The 17,419-nt window shown below is 29.7% G+C and overlaps 1 protein-coding gene across 3 annotated transcripts in view; it reads right to left on the bottom strand.

Moving 5' to 3' along the window:
• LOC143246347 (uncharacterized) overlaps positions 1–17,419 on the bottom strand; it is a 99,642-nt gene that overhangs the window by 57,632 nt on the left and 24,591 nt on the right. For all 3 annotated transcript variants that reach the window (XM_076492909.1, XM_076492911.1, XM_076492912.1), the window contains 12 exons: positions 16,753–16,853; positions 13,904–13,975; positions 12,016–12,122; positions 9,659–9,731; positions 6,408–6,509; positions 5,678–5,848; positions 5,312–5,446; positions 4,870–4,954; positions 3,490–3,578; positions 2,180–2,242; positions 1,230–1,322; positions 408–467 (listed from right to left, as the gene is read on the bottom strand). In XM_076492909.1, coding sequence (XP_076349024.1) covers positions 408–467; positions 1,230–1,322; positions 2,180–2,242; positions 3,490–3,578; positions 4,870–4,954; positions 5,312–5,446; positions 5,678–5,848; positions 6,408–6,509; positions 9,659–9,731; positions 12,016–12,122; positions 13,904–13,975; positions 16,753–16,853 — 1,151 coding nt within the window. The remainder of the gene's footprint in view (positions 1–407; positions 468–1,229; positions 1,323–2,179; positions 2,243–3,489; positions 3,579–4,869; positions 4,955–5,311; positions 5,447–5,677; positions 5,849–6,407; positions 6,510–9,658; positions 9,732–12,015; positions 12,123–13,903; positions 13,976–16,752; positions 16,854–17,419) is intronic.

The following is a 17,419-nucleotide window of genomic DNA, read 5'->3' as shown; positions in this document are numbered from 1 at the left end:
CATTCATACAATATTGCATATGTAGTATTTTTATTTACATTTTCATACATTTTTAGAAATAATTTTTATTATCTACATAACAGTTTCAGATCTCAATAACTATCATGTATTTGGTCATTAATTTAGTGAAAGCTACAATATTGAGGTTTATTAACCAATCCCAGGACTGCTTTCATTGTGTCAAGACATTAGAAATTAATTTAATCTATAAATTATAGCCATAAAAATGTTATAATGAAATAATATATTTTACTTTCCACTCTTCAATAACAAGTAGTGTGTATCTCACTGTATTAGATAATATACGAAGGATTTTTATGATATATCTTTCATAAGGTTTGTTTTGAAATATCTATTAATGAATAACAGAAAATGTTAAGAATGTTATCTACAACTATCTACTTTACCTGCAATGTTAGTACTAAACTCTGAGGTTCCTCATTCCATGGCTTCGTCATAGTGTCGAACTATATGGATGTAAATTTAATATTAAAGTCTGATCAAAGAAAGATAGTTACATAAATCAGGAATAAGACCAAATGAGCAATGAATACAAATAACTAAATGTGCTGTTCATACATTTTTATTTATAGTAATTAGGATGCTCAGTTCATTTGCTGCATAACACAATGTTATACCATGGGCTATCGTGCTGTGCCTAATGCAAGTATCAAAACCTGATTATAGCATCATTATTCCTCAAACTCACCACTGAGTGGTGGAAAAGTTTAGAAAGCAGTTTCATAACTTTGTTACCACAACTGTAATCTTAATAATGTCTTGTCTTACAAGGCATAAGATATTTGGATTATTCCTAAATCCATATGCTAAGCTAACAGTATAAAATAAGTTATTATAATACGCATACGTACAAATAATACTTATACATTGAAAATCATCTTATCATGTAACTTGCTGTCGATATTCATTATCTCCAAATTTTCACTTAGAAGTTTCCTAACAGTATTTGTTTAAAAAGGTTAAGTAAAATCAATCAAGTAAGAAAATTTTTCACATTTTCCTTATTATTTTAATTTTTATTTCAATTTAAATTAACTTATTTAAATCTGGTGAGCAAAAACATGGAATGAACAATGGATTATGACAAAGAAAAACGTTTTCCTCAAATAGACATTTTATGAACTTTATTAATTTAGATTTTGTACATACAGTTTATAGATATGTTTGAAGAAACAATTTTGCCAATATATCTAAAACATCACAATTACCTCTTTCAAGCACCGATGCCCATGAGATGAGAGAAATTCTCGAAATTTGGTCCCCACAATTCCATCGTCCTTCTTCAACCACTTTAGTGCCATCTGTTGGATGTTATTAGTATATTAACACAAACTGTAAATTCTTAAAAACTCTGTATATTGAGTATCAGTTTCTCCACCACATATACTTTTAATTTTTTTCAAAAGTATCAATGCATTTTTCTTGGGCAGCACAAATATAGAAACCATTTTTAAATGATTTTCACTATCTTTGAAACTTTCTTCATATACTGATATTTTTTCCTTAAAGACAAGAAATAATTCGTTTGTTTTTACAAAACGGATGATAGCACATCTTTTTATTATCATAAAAATATTAAAAAATGTAAATACCATAATAAATAATAAAAACAAAATGACATTTTCAGTCAGTAGTAGTTGCATTGAATCCATTATTAGAAACCTTGTTTGTTTATTATTATCATGTTGGTAAAAAAAAGAAAGAAAAAAACAACAACAAAAATAAGTGTGAATGAATTATGAGAAGATACAGCATGAACGTTCCATAATCTTATAACTGGAGTTGAATACCATTCATTAAATATTTAAGAAACTAAAAATAGTTGTCACTTAACTTATTAATAACTAATTATAAATGAATTCATTTGCTTCTAAATATAAAAAAGTCATGCTAATAGCACAGAAAGTGAAAACAATACAAAGAACATGACAATAACATTTACATTGCTGTCCTAAAGTTCTGCTAATCTCAGTTAATACTGCTAAAAACCAAAATAAACTAATTAAGTAAGAAATTGTTTAGAATCTCTAACAATAATAAAAATTACAAAAACCAATATAAGAAAAAATATAACATAATGCAATTTTAAGAGGTTTTTAAATTTGATATCTCAGATATCAATAATTACAAAATCTAAAGAACAGGAAATTTCACACACCTCGCAATCCATAGCTTCGAAAGATTTGTCAAAACCCGATTTACGTATCTCAGCTGCAAGTTCCTACAATTTTAGATGAAGAAAAGAAAGTGTAATGTTAACCAATATCCCTGTATAAATATTATTACAACGGTAATCGTTCTGTATTCAGTAGTACAATATTGAAAGAAATCAATTGAAACTTGGCAGAAAATTGAGCTACAGTTGTAAAATAAAACTTAAAAATAATAGTAACTTTAGTGATTATTGCTTGTGTACCATTTGTTTTCAAAGTTGCACAACATTGTTTTACTTATAAGAAGACAAAGCAAAATATCAATTGATGAGCTATATGATTGTATTATAAACACTAAATATAATTGAACAATATAATTTACAGTAGCCTACACCAATATAATACCATAATTCCATAAACCGGTAAAGTTGAATTAAAGCCTTACTTATGCACATAATTGTTATTATCATGTTCTTCACAGCTTGTATAACAGTAATATTATTCTCTACTTCTACCACAAGTATTTTTGTGTGGAAATAGTAAAAAGGAAAACTACTACTTAGCAGCGAGTTAAACTTATCATCATATATTATTTCCATGTTCCACAAATAACAGTCTCATGTACAGTCGCTAGCAAAGTCAAATAACAAATTTCGTGAATTTTCACTGCTGAAACGTGATGTATATCAAAACAATTTCATTAAAAGTAAAGAATCAAAGAGAGGGCAATCTAAATCATTATTTGAGGTATGAAGAAGATAAAATATTTATGTATCCGACAGATCTGTGTGCATGTTATTGATTTCCGAGTTTAAAAACATTAGTTTCTTAATTATAAATAAAATACATTATATAATGGTCTACTTTTCAAATTTTCAGTGTGGCCAAGCTTTGCAGCTGTGAGTGTATATATATATAGTATCACACTTCATAGTCTGAGATCTATACGATGTTCTCCCTATTGATTGACATCTGACATGTGTAGAAGTTTATTGTATGCACATGCAGCCAGTTGAGTTGTGTAAGTATCCACTGACCACAGTTGTAATCCAAAATTAGTGAAATTGATAAAACTGTTATGATATTAACAACATATATTATCATTGAATTATAAATAAATCTTCACTTATCACCTTACTTCAATAAAATTGTTTCAAAAAAGTAAAAAAAAAATTGCAAAAATTAAGTACAATGTAAAGATTGCAATGCCAAACAATACAGAAACAATGTAAGGATGAATCCACAAAATCACAGAAAAATATTTATATTGTGGCATTATCTTTGCTATTCTTGATAGTATTGACTATAATATTACCTGAAGTTGTCCTGGAATTCCAGCACTCTCAACATTTTTTCCAACAGAAATAAGAATTGACATGTCTTTTAGCAGTTCTTCAACGTTTTCTGTAAACATTAAAGAAAGGGTTAAGAATATATTTTACTAGCACCTCTTGATAAACTTGAAAACAGTCACACTCAAACAGAAATGAAAAACATTTGAAATGTGAAAACTTTTACAAAGCTTCAACTTTTATTTTACATTGAGAATTTCAAATAAAACAAAAAATTATCCTAATTTATACGTTTTAGAAGGGTTTCTTACTTAAAAAGTATTAACAGGCATTGGGTCACTCAAAATACTTCAGCATTAAAACATAAGACATATCTTAATTATTCTATATGATTATACAGAAAATTATAAAACCATTCAAAATTCCATAGCAAAACCTAACTTCCAAAAAATAGTACTAAAATTGTGCCTAGTTTTCCAGTAGGTAAAAAAACCCTAAACTGAACACAATTTACACTTAACGACCAGTACATATATTTCAGAGGACCCACATCATAAAATTACTTTTAAACCGTGATCACAACAATGGCAAATTTATCAAAAGATAAATGATAAGAATTCCTTTTCTTGGTTTAGATACGTGTATTTTATTATATATGCAGTAAACGTTATTTTAAAGCTTCATACATAAATCTGACAAGATTGTTATTTGATTTTAGAAAAATAAAAGTTACAGAACAGAAGCAATCAACTTTATATTAACACTACAGGCTGTTGCAGCAAAACAATTTGAAACATTCAAATACCCTCCTTCTGAAACTATCAGCTTCGTTATCTTTTTAATTCTTATTGTCTATATTAGACAGCTAATAGCAATGATTATAAGGTTATTTCAAAACTATCATTAATTAAAAATACGTCATCCATTTGTTTGTTTTGATTTGAATTTCGTGCAAAGCTACACAAGGATTATCTGTACTAGCTATCTTTAATTTAGTAATATAAGATGAGAGGGAAGGCAGCGAGTCATCACCACCCTCGCTTTTTTGTTAACTATTGGGCTACTCATTTACCAATGAATAGTAGGATTAACCATAACAATATAATGCCCCTACAATTGAAAGGATGTGCATGTTTGGTGAGATGAGGTTGTTTATTTGTTTTCCAGTAAAGCATCATTATGTTATTTGCCGTGTCCATATCGTAAAATTAAGTCCTGAATTTTAGCATTTTAAGACTATAAACTTACCACTTCCCACCATGGACTATCACATGGAACATTCATAGCATCTAAGGAATACACAGACACACACCACACGTGAAATACATGTACTGCTAATATATTGGAAAGTACGTATGATGCAAGTTATTATAAAAGTTTAACTTATAAAAGTAGTTAATTACCTTTATAATTATCAATTAATTGACCAAACAACAAAGAGTTCATCACCGAAGAAAACGTCGATACGGCAACATGCAAAAGTACAACCTGGAATATAGTTATTTAAAAACTGCAGTATATAATTCGAAATATAATGATACCTTTATTTATAAAACAAATGCATCAAGTCACATTTTTGGATATTTGTTCTATAATACTCATATCACCTTCAAAAATCTGTACTGCAAAACTGAATTGTCCTTTAGTTACCAAATAAATACAATATTTTACTTATGAAAAATTTATATGTAACCTAATCTTACCTCAACCATGTTTGTAAGATGTAAAGCCAGATATTTATGTCTTAAATAAAATTTATCATTAACATAATTTCACTCAACTATACCCATAATTTAAATCAGATATTTCTATTTCAGATAAAATTCATCATTAACCTAACCTCACCTCAACCATGTCCGTGATATGAAAAGATAAATATTCATACAAGTTCTTTGCTGATTCCATATCTTCTGGAGGAATTCGAAACTTTAAATTTTCTTCTTTTACAGTTTTCAGTCTTTTCCCAGGGAAAATACCATCCTATGAAAAAGAAACTTAAGCAAATGTAACGCCAGTAGTTTATAATAAATAAATCACACATTTGAAAAACGTTGGATATTTTTATATCTATACGTACAACTAAAACTCAGAAGAAAAGTTATAAATACCACATATTCCCCGACACTAGATTTCTATGGTTACTAACTAGGTAAATATCCTTTTTCCATTTAAATGACATTTTATACACACATATTTTAAGTAAACATTCACCATTAGTATATACAGTAATGTTTTCAACTTGACTGTCTTCGGAACGTATCCAAATCGGTGGATTACTTTTTCCCTTATCTGCTCCCGTTCCTCTAGAAATCTACCAAACATAGACAACTCCCACGCTCGTGAGATCAGACTATCTTCTTCATCCATTTCCTTCATTATAGTCTAGATCCAAACACATGAAATCTGATTAAACATAATTTTAACTCCAAGGTATTTATATCAAAAGGTTTTTTATCCAAGCTGTGATTCATATAACTGTATTTTTGTTTCATTTTAAACCACATCATTTAGTTACAAGTAATGACAACAGCCGGGAATGAAAGCTACATGTCATTTCACTGGCAAGTAATCAACATGAAATGTTATTTTACAATGGCTTTATGCATTCAAAAAAAGAGAACTCAATAGCATAATAAAGTTTAAATAAAAAATGAATAACAGGTAGAAATAATTAGCAGAGCTATAGGAAATGTTTATATTTTGCAAAGTCCTGATCCAAATGAAATACTCGATTTCGTGCAAAATAATTTCAACACTAAATAGGTTATGTTCACATATTTAATATATTCATAAAATAATTTCACACACATAATGAAAAACAATTTGACCTAACAATAAAAATAAATTAAACAGTAAATATAAATTCCTAAGTTGGAAAAAGGTGATTTCAACATTTTCTTGAAGTTTGTATCTGCTGTCTATTCCAATAAGATAAGCCTACCTCCTCTATCACAAAGATTCCATGGTTGTGAGAAATGGCCATATCAGATGTAAAAAGTGGAATGAAAGGATGCCACCATCCTTGTTTCTCGTTAAAATATACCTGAATAAAAGACAATATGCATTATATTAATATTTTACAAATATTACTATATAAAATGTCATACAGTATTTTAAAATGTTGAAAAATACTGAAATAAACTTGCTAAATATCATTTCCTATAAAATTTCATTTCAGTTGTTACTAACATAAAACGGTAATGTCGGTCGTAATTTCTCAGTTATATTGTTAATATTCATACAATATTTAACTAATAACATAAAAAAGCCACAACTACCAATGATAGAAATGTGTATATATTTTGTTGAGATGATTAGGATTATTGTTTAATATATTAAATAGGTTAGTATATATAAAACTGTTTTTACGCAGTCTTTTAAGAGCAAGTCCCTAACCTTCAAGTTTTGTTTCATTATACTCTATACAACAATATGTTAATGAACACATATTATTTGCACTGATACGAAAACATAACAAACAGAAAAGAAACACTGTATGTATGGATGCTAAGGTACTCAAGCAGGCATAACATAAATATGCACAATAAAAAAAATCAACAGTAACAGAGTACTTTAAAATACGATCGCTACTCACTTTCATCCATTTCTTTACCCAACAAGCCCAGAAAACAAAGTAAGAAACCATCACTAAAATATTAAACCAGAAAGTGACCACTAAGGTCAGTTTAAACCTAAATCCATTCTGTGTTTCTTGGCAGTGCATAATGTCGTTGCTCTTTCATAATAGCTACTAGTAATTAAAAAACAAATAATTCTAGTGTAAATGATATTATCAGTTATGTTTCAAAGTTTATTTTTGTTAAGAAACATCACTTTTCTTTGTACAAAACTAAGTATGGGCGAAACAGGAATGACAAGTAAATAATTAATGAACATTAGATAACTAACATGAAGAATACTTTATCCTTTCTACACTATCCAAGCAGTGTTTTTAAGAAAGCCAAAACCTATATTATGTATGAAGTGAAGGAGTAAAAAAAGAAAAAAAAGAAATTAAATTTTATTACATATTCACAGAATAGACTAATTTTTTCAGTCAGTACAAAATAAAGTCACAAAACAAATAATAAAAACATTTTGTAAATTTTAATTGATGTAGAGATAGGCAGTGCCAAAAAAAATGCAAACTAGTATATATATGGATGACACAGGTACGTATAGATCATCCTTACATGGATTTTCAATATTAAGATTTAATGCAACATTGAAAAATGAATATTTTCCTGTAAATATTTCTGTAGTTGAAAGATATATATTCATGACTGTTGGTATGGAGTTTGTTAATCATAATGTCAGTCACGTCAGAGTAAGTATTAAATGTAATAAGTATGTCCCTAGGGAAATATATACATGTAAAAACGGCTGGTTTGAGTTGAGAACATTTTCATGTAGAGGAGCGAACAACGTTTCGACCTTCTTTGGTCATCGATAGCTGACCACATGTTTGAAAGTGGTTGTGTACTTGAGTGTAAGAATGTAGAGGGCGTGCTTAGATATTTGATTATATTTATTCACATAGGTATAAAGGTGTTCCTTTGTATTGGTTTATTTCGGACTTGAGTTATTGTATAAGTAAAGCTTCTTTAAATTTTGCATGTGTTTATGTTTCTTCATTTGTTATTTGGGCGTTTTCTATGGTTAGGTTGCGTTTATTTGACTTGCAGTGTTCGGAAACGTGTGAAAAGTGACTTTTTGTGTTTTTTTAATCTGGTTTCCATTTTTTTACTTGTTTCTCCAATATAGAAGTCGCGGCAGTTATCACATTGTATTTTATAAACAATGTTGGTGTCGTGTTTGTCAGTGTAGCTTTTACGTTGTATGGACCTCAGTTTTGTGCCTGGTTTTTGTATAAATTTGGTATTAACTGGAATGTCATATTTTGTTACTAGTTTTTGCAAAAAGTGTTGGTTATTTTTCTGCTGATGTCGGGAATATATGGTTTCATGATTTTTAATTCGTGGGATATGCACAATAAAAAAAAATCAACAGTAACAGAGTACTTTAAAATATGATCGCTACTCACTTTCATCCATTTCTTTACCCAACAAGCCCAGAAAACAAAGTAAGAAACCATCACTAAAATATTAAACCAGAAAGTGACCACTAAGGTCAGTTTAAACCTAAATCCATTCTGTGTTTCTTGGCAGTGCATAATGTCGTTGCTCTTTCATAATAGCTACTAGTAATTAAAAAACAAATAATTCTAGTGTAAATGATATTATCAGTTGTGTTTCAAAGTTTGTTTTTGTTAAGAAACACCACTTTTCTTTGTACAAAACTAAGTATGGGTGAAACAGGAATTACAAGTAAATAATTAATGAACATTAGATAACTAACATGTAGAATACTTTATGCTTTCTACACTATCCAAGCAGTGTTTTTAAGAAAGCCAAAACCTATATTATGTATGAAGTGAATGAGTAAAAAAAGAAAAGATATTACATTTTTTTACACATATTCACAAAATACATTAATTTTTCCAATCAGGACAAAATAAAAAGTCACAAACCAAGTAATAATAATAATAAGAAGGACATTTTGTTAATGTAAATTGATGTTGGTGTGGCAGTGCCAAAACAGAATGCAAACTAGTATATATAGATGGCACAGGTACGTATAGATAATCCTTACATGATTTTCAATATTAAGATTTAATGCAACATTGCAAAATGAATATTTTCTGTAAATATTTCTGTAGTTGAAAGATATATATTCATGACTGTTGGTGTGCAGTTTGTTAATCATAATATCATAGTCACATCAGGGTAGGCATTAAAGTAATGTAACCAAGTCCCTAGGGCTTACACATAAGAAAAAACCAGGTTCAGTCAAACAATCCTTTGATTATTACAGACAATCTGTATGAGGTCAGTAAAACTGACAAACTTCGTAATCATTTTGTATTCATGCATTTATTGTGTAAAAGTAAATTTTAATATTGAAAGTCATGTGGGGATGAAGTATTTACAGCTGTTTCATCTTTATATTCTTGATAGCATTCCTTTTGGCACTGCTATCACTACATCATTTTATATATACAAAGTGTTTTTTATTACTTGCAATAACAATGTAATAACTAAATTACGATAAAAACCTTAAAATTATAAAAGTTGTTTATAATACAGAAACATAAATAAAAAACAAATATATTAAATAAAAATGCATACTCACCATAAAAGCTGTCCTAAAAAGTCTATATGCCGTTGTAATGCATAAAGGTGACGCTGCTCCAGGCAATACTTCTCTGTATGTGTAAAATAATAAATACAATAGAACTCATTTTACATTTCTCTTCTTTAGTTATTCATACTCAACGTATTAACAATTCTGTCTCTTAAGAAGGGTTTACTACAGTTTAATGCTGTCGATAGCGTGAGTTGTCTAAGTATATATAGTTTCAGATAAGTTTGTTTCACAACATCCAAAAGAGGAACCAAACTCATAATCATTTCTTACTGTTATAACATTGCACGTCTTATCAAATTTATCTTCTTAGTATTATTTTATTTTGGTATCCCCACTCGATTTAGTGTTACTGAACCAGTGCTTTGAAAATGCTTAGAACATTTGTCATTCCAAGCATTAGACCTATAATGGTTTGTTTAAGAGGTATTGCAAAACATTAAATCTGGCATTTACAGAAATACATTACCAGTGTACATGGTGATTGTATGAAATTAATAAGTTGATTTTTATAATGTAACGGTATCAAAACTTGAAGCATTAACATTATTTAAAAATACATAACTCAGTACACACAAGAATTTCAAATTGAAATAAACAGTTAATGTAAAAAATAAAAAGCCTAGGTGCTTAGATAAATATACATTATAGTATTATCAAACACATTTTAAATAATAAGGATCATGCATGAAAAAACTAGAATTATAAAGTGTTATTTAAATACAAACATTAAACTGAAATAAACAGTATGTTTACAAGATATATATAAATATATTTCTTTGCATTATTCAGAGTTTGATTTTTTTTAGTAACAAACTCCACTGAGACCATGTTACCTACTTAGAGCAAAACTAAAGTTCAACTCGGTATTGTGTATTGCTTAAGTTCTTACTAAAAAAAACAATTCTTTGATTGTTTTATGTCTTACTTGCATTATTTAAGTATTGAAAATGCATTTCATAGTCAATAAAAACTACTGGTCTGACAAATATCCATTGGATTTTGATTTTGTAGTGAGTCAGTTAATCAGAAAACGTTCCTTGCACTACTGGGCTGTCATGATTCTACCTAGATATGCTATAAAGATAACAGCTATTGTGCCATGTAGTCTATTACTGTTTTTCCCTAGTTTATAAAAGATAGTAGAATTTTCCCTGGAAGCTCAGGTAATTATAATACAGACATTCATTATGTATTTCAAACAAATCACAACTGTCCGTTTTCCTGCTACTATATGTCACAGAAAACATTGTGGAAAGTAAGTTGTGATTAAAAACTACTGTATCGCACTGACATGTGCCACATTCCCATGAAAGGCCTGCAATGTCTTCTCACTCATACAGACATCTGAAGTATTATTCAGTTTTGAAACAAGTTAATATGCAACTGGTTTAATTCTGTACTATAATGATGTGGAAGCCCATGCATGTGATAAATTTTCAATATGTATTGCCACAAGCATTGACTGTTTGATCCTAAGCGATTAGGTTCAGATTGAATAATTTGATCTGAATACATAAAACCAATATCCGACCTAAACACTGATTGTACCATATCTATTACAAAGCACATGACTGTTTCACTTTTGAAGAGTACAAAATTGAACCAAGTCATGTTTCAGTGATGTATGAGAATCCAAGAACATGTGTGTCAATGGCAAAAGCTGTAAACGTGCCAAAAGCAACAGTTTGCACAACCTAATCAGAAAGGATTTATATTGGGTAATGAGGCAACCAGGGAATAGGGTTCATCAATATAAGGTAGTAAGTTATAATTACTTGGGCTGAACCGTCACCTACCTCAAGAATGGGTATGCATGACATTCCATACAAAGACAAACAGGTCAGGTCTCCTGACCAAGTACTTATGAATTTCTGTGTGATGAAACTCTTCAAACAAGTGATAAAAGGTCTTGCATGAATTATGTAAAAACTACAGGAAGAAATATTGAGATCCAAACACCACACCCTTAGAGTTTTATTGCAATGGAAACTACTCTTCAGGTGTATTGTTTAGGTGTACGATCATTACATAAAGCATGACTGGAAGTGACAACGAGTGTTTGCGTTTTCTTATAGCAAAGCCACAACGGGCTATCTGCCAAGTCCACTGAGAGAAATCAAACCCTTGTTTTAGAATTATAAATCCATAGACTAATTATTGTAACAGCTGGAGATTCATTGAGTATTACCAGATGGCAAGGTTCAAATATTGTTTTGATATAAAAAAAACAAAAAAAAAACATACTTAATATCTGTTTAGGAAATAAAATTACAACTTCTTATTTCCAGAAAACAATATCTACCTAATACATATTTAAAATAACAACATTCTGCATAACTTACCCAAAGTTTGCTGTAGTTAAGTATTCATTTTCAGTTAACATTCCACTATCCAATCCATGCACTAGTTCATAATCAGTAGGCTTGTCTTCTGTAGTTATTGGTCGAGCCTATGAGAATGGCAGAAACAAAACTAAAACCTATTTAAAAATTATGATAAATGTTATCCATGCTAGAATTTAAAGTCCGTCATTTAGTTGTTTTTAACAACAAAAATATTTTAATGTATAGTACATGCTTCAGCAATGTAGTTCTGGTTATTATTTGCTCATCAAAATATTTTAGGATGCTGAAGGTACAATTAATATTATCCTTATTTTCTTGTGAATCATCTATTTAAATTGAGTGACTTAGCTTGTTATTAATTCTACATCGTGATTATATATGCTCGTTTGTTCTTTTGCCATAATATTTAGCAGGTAGAAAATATTAGGCTTTTTTTATATTGTCCATACTGGCGTAGTATGTTAGGTAATAAACAATTATGGAAGATAGTAAAATAGATCAACTATTAGGCCGAACTAGTATTAAGAACACCCAACTTCAGTGTCTTAAAATTATTTTAAATTATATTTTTAATTACAAATTATGTTATATTGAACACTTTTGTTCTAAAGTGTTATAAGTATATAAATATTCTTCTTAATTTCTTACTAATATTCTAAATATCTTTAAGTTATCCAAAAGACCACAACATAGCAAATAAACAATTTAATAAAATATAATTCAATGAACTATACAAATAAATAACGTAAAAAAACAGGATGGTTTCTATTGAACGGCTGCCTCCCTGTGGACGGTGGTTATAATTAAGAGCAGCGCCACGCTACTTGGAGTATACACTGCTTGTTTGTAGTTTAGCATAAAGCTGCAACCACTTCGAGCATTAAATCCTGATTTTCAACTTAACAAGTGCACAGATATTATGCAGAGCTATTAGGAATTCATAAATGATTTGGGTATTTTTTCTGGTGCTTAAAAGTACTCTGACATGTGACAATAACCATACAATATTATGATCATGAAGGAGTAGAATCCCAGTGTTTATAGTGGGAGGTAAAGAAGAACCACAGTGTGAGTGAGTTTTAATATATACACACACACACACACACAAAGATTTTGTGTTAATATACTATGTAACTTATTTACAAACATAACATGTGATATAACTATATAAACAGAATATATACCACATATTTGTAATCACTTCTATAGTTATGATCACAAACTTAATATTAATAAAGGATCATTAACATTACTTTTATTGGTTGGTTGTTTTGAAGTTTGCACCAGGATACACAAGAGATATCTGTGCAACTTGTACCTAATTTTGCAGTGATTGAATAGAGCACAGGCATTTGGTCGTAACCAACTTTTGGGCTACTTTTTACAATGAATAGCAGGATTGATCGTCATACTGTAATGTCCATACAGCTGAATAGGTAAGCATGTTTGGTGAGATGTGGATTCAAACCTGCATTACTCAGATTGCAAGTTGAGTGCCCTAACTACCTGGCCATGCCGCGGGTACGACTAGTTACAATCAACTCTGTCAACAGACTGAATTGATATTGTATCAAGAAAGAATACACACAGTGGTGTGTGTGTGTGTGTGTGTGTGTGTGTGTGTGTGTGTGTGTGTGTGAGAAAAAAAAATTCTAATATTTCTTTAATTTTCTACAAGCTTCCTTAAGAAAAAAAACTTTGAATTTCATTTCAAATGTCATTCGAATTTATAAGCTGATGCCATAAGAAAGTCAGCTCGCTTCTTCTGTGTTGATATTTGGGTATACGAGATTTTGAATACCCAGGAGGGTCAGGTGAACGAGACCTCTTCCTCCAACGAAGGTTGGCTGCAAGAAACATTTGTGAAATCAAGTTTTGCGCTCACCTGTAGGAGAAAAATTTTGCCTTCACTGATTGCCCATTCAATGTCACGTGCAGACCCAAATGCCGACTCCACCTAGATATAAATAAAAGTGACATAAGACTCCAAATTAAAAAAAAAAAAAAATTTTCTAAAAACAGTGATTCAAACTTACTTGCAACTATAATAATCATTTTTGGTTTATTTAAAAAGAAAGTTGTCATCTTATCGCTTTAAAAGATAATAGATTACACTATATCACTTAATATTTGAAGATTTCAGTTTAATAGCAAATAGCTTACAATTAAGTTATAATTTACTTACAAAAATAACCACTTATTTTTCTACTATTAGTTCGACACTGAACTGTAATAATATTTTTAAGTGATTTATTATTTTTGCAGCTTGGTTTTATTTGACACTTTCATAATAATTCAATTTAATTCCCTCTCTCTTGAGTGAGTGAGAGAGGAAGAATGCGTGGGTGCGTGCGTGTTCTTATAACAAAGCCACGTTGTACAAGCTGCTGAGCCCACTGAGGGGAATGAAACCCCAGATTTTATCGTCGTAAATCCGGAGACTTACTGCTGCACCAGTGGGGACATAATATTCAAGATCTAATTAAGAGTATAAATTAAAAAAAACAACAACACCAAAACACGAACAATGCCAATTTCGAATTTTCAAAATAATTTTTCGATTTGGATGTACAAATAGTTGAAGTTTTAATGCTTAATGAAGCCTTTTTATACTTTTTCTAATAATGTATAACTGATTCTTCTGATCGAAAACGAAAATCTTATAATACATTTTAAAAACAGTGATACATAAAAATCTTTAACATAGATATTTCAGAATTCCCTTAAATTTCACCATCAACGTTAATACCTGAACATGATTATTTCATAATATTCAATCTACAAAACACAACATTAGAATTGAGAGAGTTTTCGTATTCAAACAGAAGTTTAGAAAGAACAGATTCAAAGAGTAACAATATAATAGAATGTGCAGCATACACCTTTAATTAATAACATTGTCAAGAGAAACTACTATAGATAAAGGCTAAAGTATAAACAATATATCTTTAAGATAATTGCAGTAACACATAAAATTCCCGAGAATTCAGAAATGATTACATTTGGGACAAAATAGAGGAGTTTGTTATTATTAGTGTTGAATAATCGTTGAAACTGAAGAAGCATTCTTTAATAAAGAGTTCATAACCTGTGGTTCCGGTGTCGAAGTAATACAAACTGGTATTAAATAGAAAGTACGTTGATAATGAAACTTGTTCAAAATCACTCACAAATAATAAATCATGGTGGAACTCAAATCGATCACATTACAAGAATAATAATACACATGTTTTACAATGCTCTGTAGTTGGTGTATCCACTTGAAAACCTAATAATGAGTCCTGTGGTGACATGCTCTAATAAAAAAATATTTGCAAGGGTCAGACCTAAAAAGTTATTCCATTTGCACTCCATCTGTTTGATCATAAAGTTGACCATTAAAAATAAAGTGACTGTGTTTCAGGACCAATTTAATTAATAATATATTCGAATTATATTATTTTTTGGTTAAAAGTTAGTGTAGAGAATTTTGTAGAAAATAAATGTTTAATTATTTTAATTTTTTCCTCAAGTATGAGGTCAGTAAATAAAGACTAAATATCAAAACTAGACATAACAGATTTGTCTCCATTAGGAAATTTCGGTGTCAGTTGAGCAAATGAATAAAGAATATTTAACAGTAAGTTGGTTCTTAGTCAATACGCTTAGGTACAGGTTATTTAGTAAGTTTGTAAGCGTGGAAACCAAGAGTAGACAGAATAGGTCTAAGGAGTAAACCGTATTTGTGTATTTTTGGTAAGTCACATATAAAACCAGCACAGAAACCTGTCGGAAACATTTCTCTAAAAGTGGTGTCAGAGATGAGTTTACAATTTGTTAAGTGTCCGAGAGTCGGTTACAAAGTTTCCTCACGTTAGAGATTCCGCTTAATCCAATCATTATCGAGGGTTTAAATTTTGTTCTCTTGTCTAAAATGTCTTTCATTTCAAAGACACAATCAGATTGTTTAAAATGGTGACACCTATACCTTTATCTGTCAGAAAACTTAACCTGTGTAATGGAAGAAAAGATCATTTGAGGGGTTGAAGGTATATTTATATAACTGTGGTAGCTGTAAAGCTAACGATATTGAAAAGAAAACTACTTCTCAACTACAAATACGTGTACGTGAGCACATGAGAATTTCAGTAAGATGCGGTTATAAGCTAACTTATCCACCTACATTTTGCATCCAATTTCATGGTAGGAATAACAACCATCCCATACTCCCAGAAAACTTTAAAAATTTCGCGAGGAGTTCTTTATTAAAGAAGTATTCCCATTTTCAAAGATCACCCAACACTAAATAATAACTTCAATTCCTTGTTTTCATTAATGTAATTAATTCCAAATTTTAAGCTTTTTGTTTGACATTTGTTATTTTAAAAGATAATGTTTATCCTTATATTTAAGCCTTTCTCTATACTAGTTTATCTTAACAACACTATTTATTAAACATGTACGTCTCACGATTTATCACACATTCCATTGTATTGTCACCATTTAAATATGTTTTCTCTATATTTCTGATTGAATACGAAAACTCACTTAAACCCGATGTGTTTTTCAATTTGAAAATTATAAACTTTAAGATATTAATGGTGATAATAGAATTTAAGGAATTTCTGAAATGTTCAGTTTAAGGATGTTTATTGTTGTTACTGCACTTTTAGCAGTTATTATAATGTAAGTAAATGCATTTACTTGAAATAGCATTTAAAATATTCGTTTGTTAATGCATAATATTAAACTCACCAAGATACCAACTTTACCAAGTGACTCCACTTCTTCCTTTGAAAGACACCAGGCACCTGATACTTGCTCATTTACTGTCTCTTCCTTAGTTCCACCCTCCTCTGAACATAAATTACAAACCTGTAAGCTTAAGTAAACTATAAATTTTCACTACTGAAAGATGAGAGACTTTACGTAATATTTAATATGATGTTGGTGAAGAGAATCAATATTACGGCTGACTAAAACAGTTTAGTTTTAATAACTTTCATTTCTAATTCATCCAGTCAATATGATAACTCATATCTTAGTTATTTTTATTCTGTATATCTTCTAGCCATATACCCTGTAAAGGTAACTGATTGTACGCTACTATTATGTCGTTATAAAAAACAAATGTGTCCTGTCCATCCAGATTCAACATTCATAATTTATTCTCGTTGCAATTTTATAATGCATAACTCTTTAAATTACATAACGGAAGAACAAAGCATTTTTTTTATAAATATCAGTTTCTCACTGCCCTGCGTGATTTTAATAACAAAGGTACATCTAGTTTAATTTTTGTTAATACACATCCCGGAAGACAAGTGTACAGTTAAATTTTCATATATTCAATCAGCAACAATCACCACATTTATAATATAGAGCAGACGTGACAATTTAAAACTTCACAACCAAAACACTA

Source organism: Tachypleus tridentatus, chromosome 3 (genome assembly GCF_004210375.1).
Source record: "Tachypleus tridentatus isolate NWPU-2018 chromosome 3, ASM421037v1, whole genome shotgun sequence".
In the NCBI taxonomy this organism is placed as follows: domain Eukaryota; kingdom Metazoa; phylum Arthropoda; class Merostomata; order Xiphosura; family Limulidae; genus Tachypleus; species Tachypleus tridentatus.
This window is presented reverse-complemented; position numbering and strand designations above follow the sequence as displayed.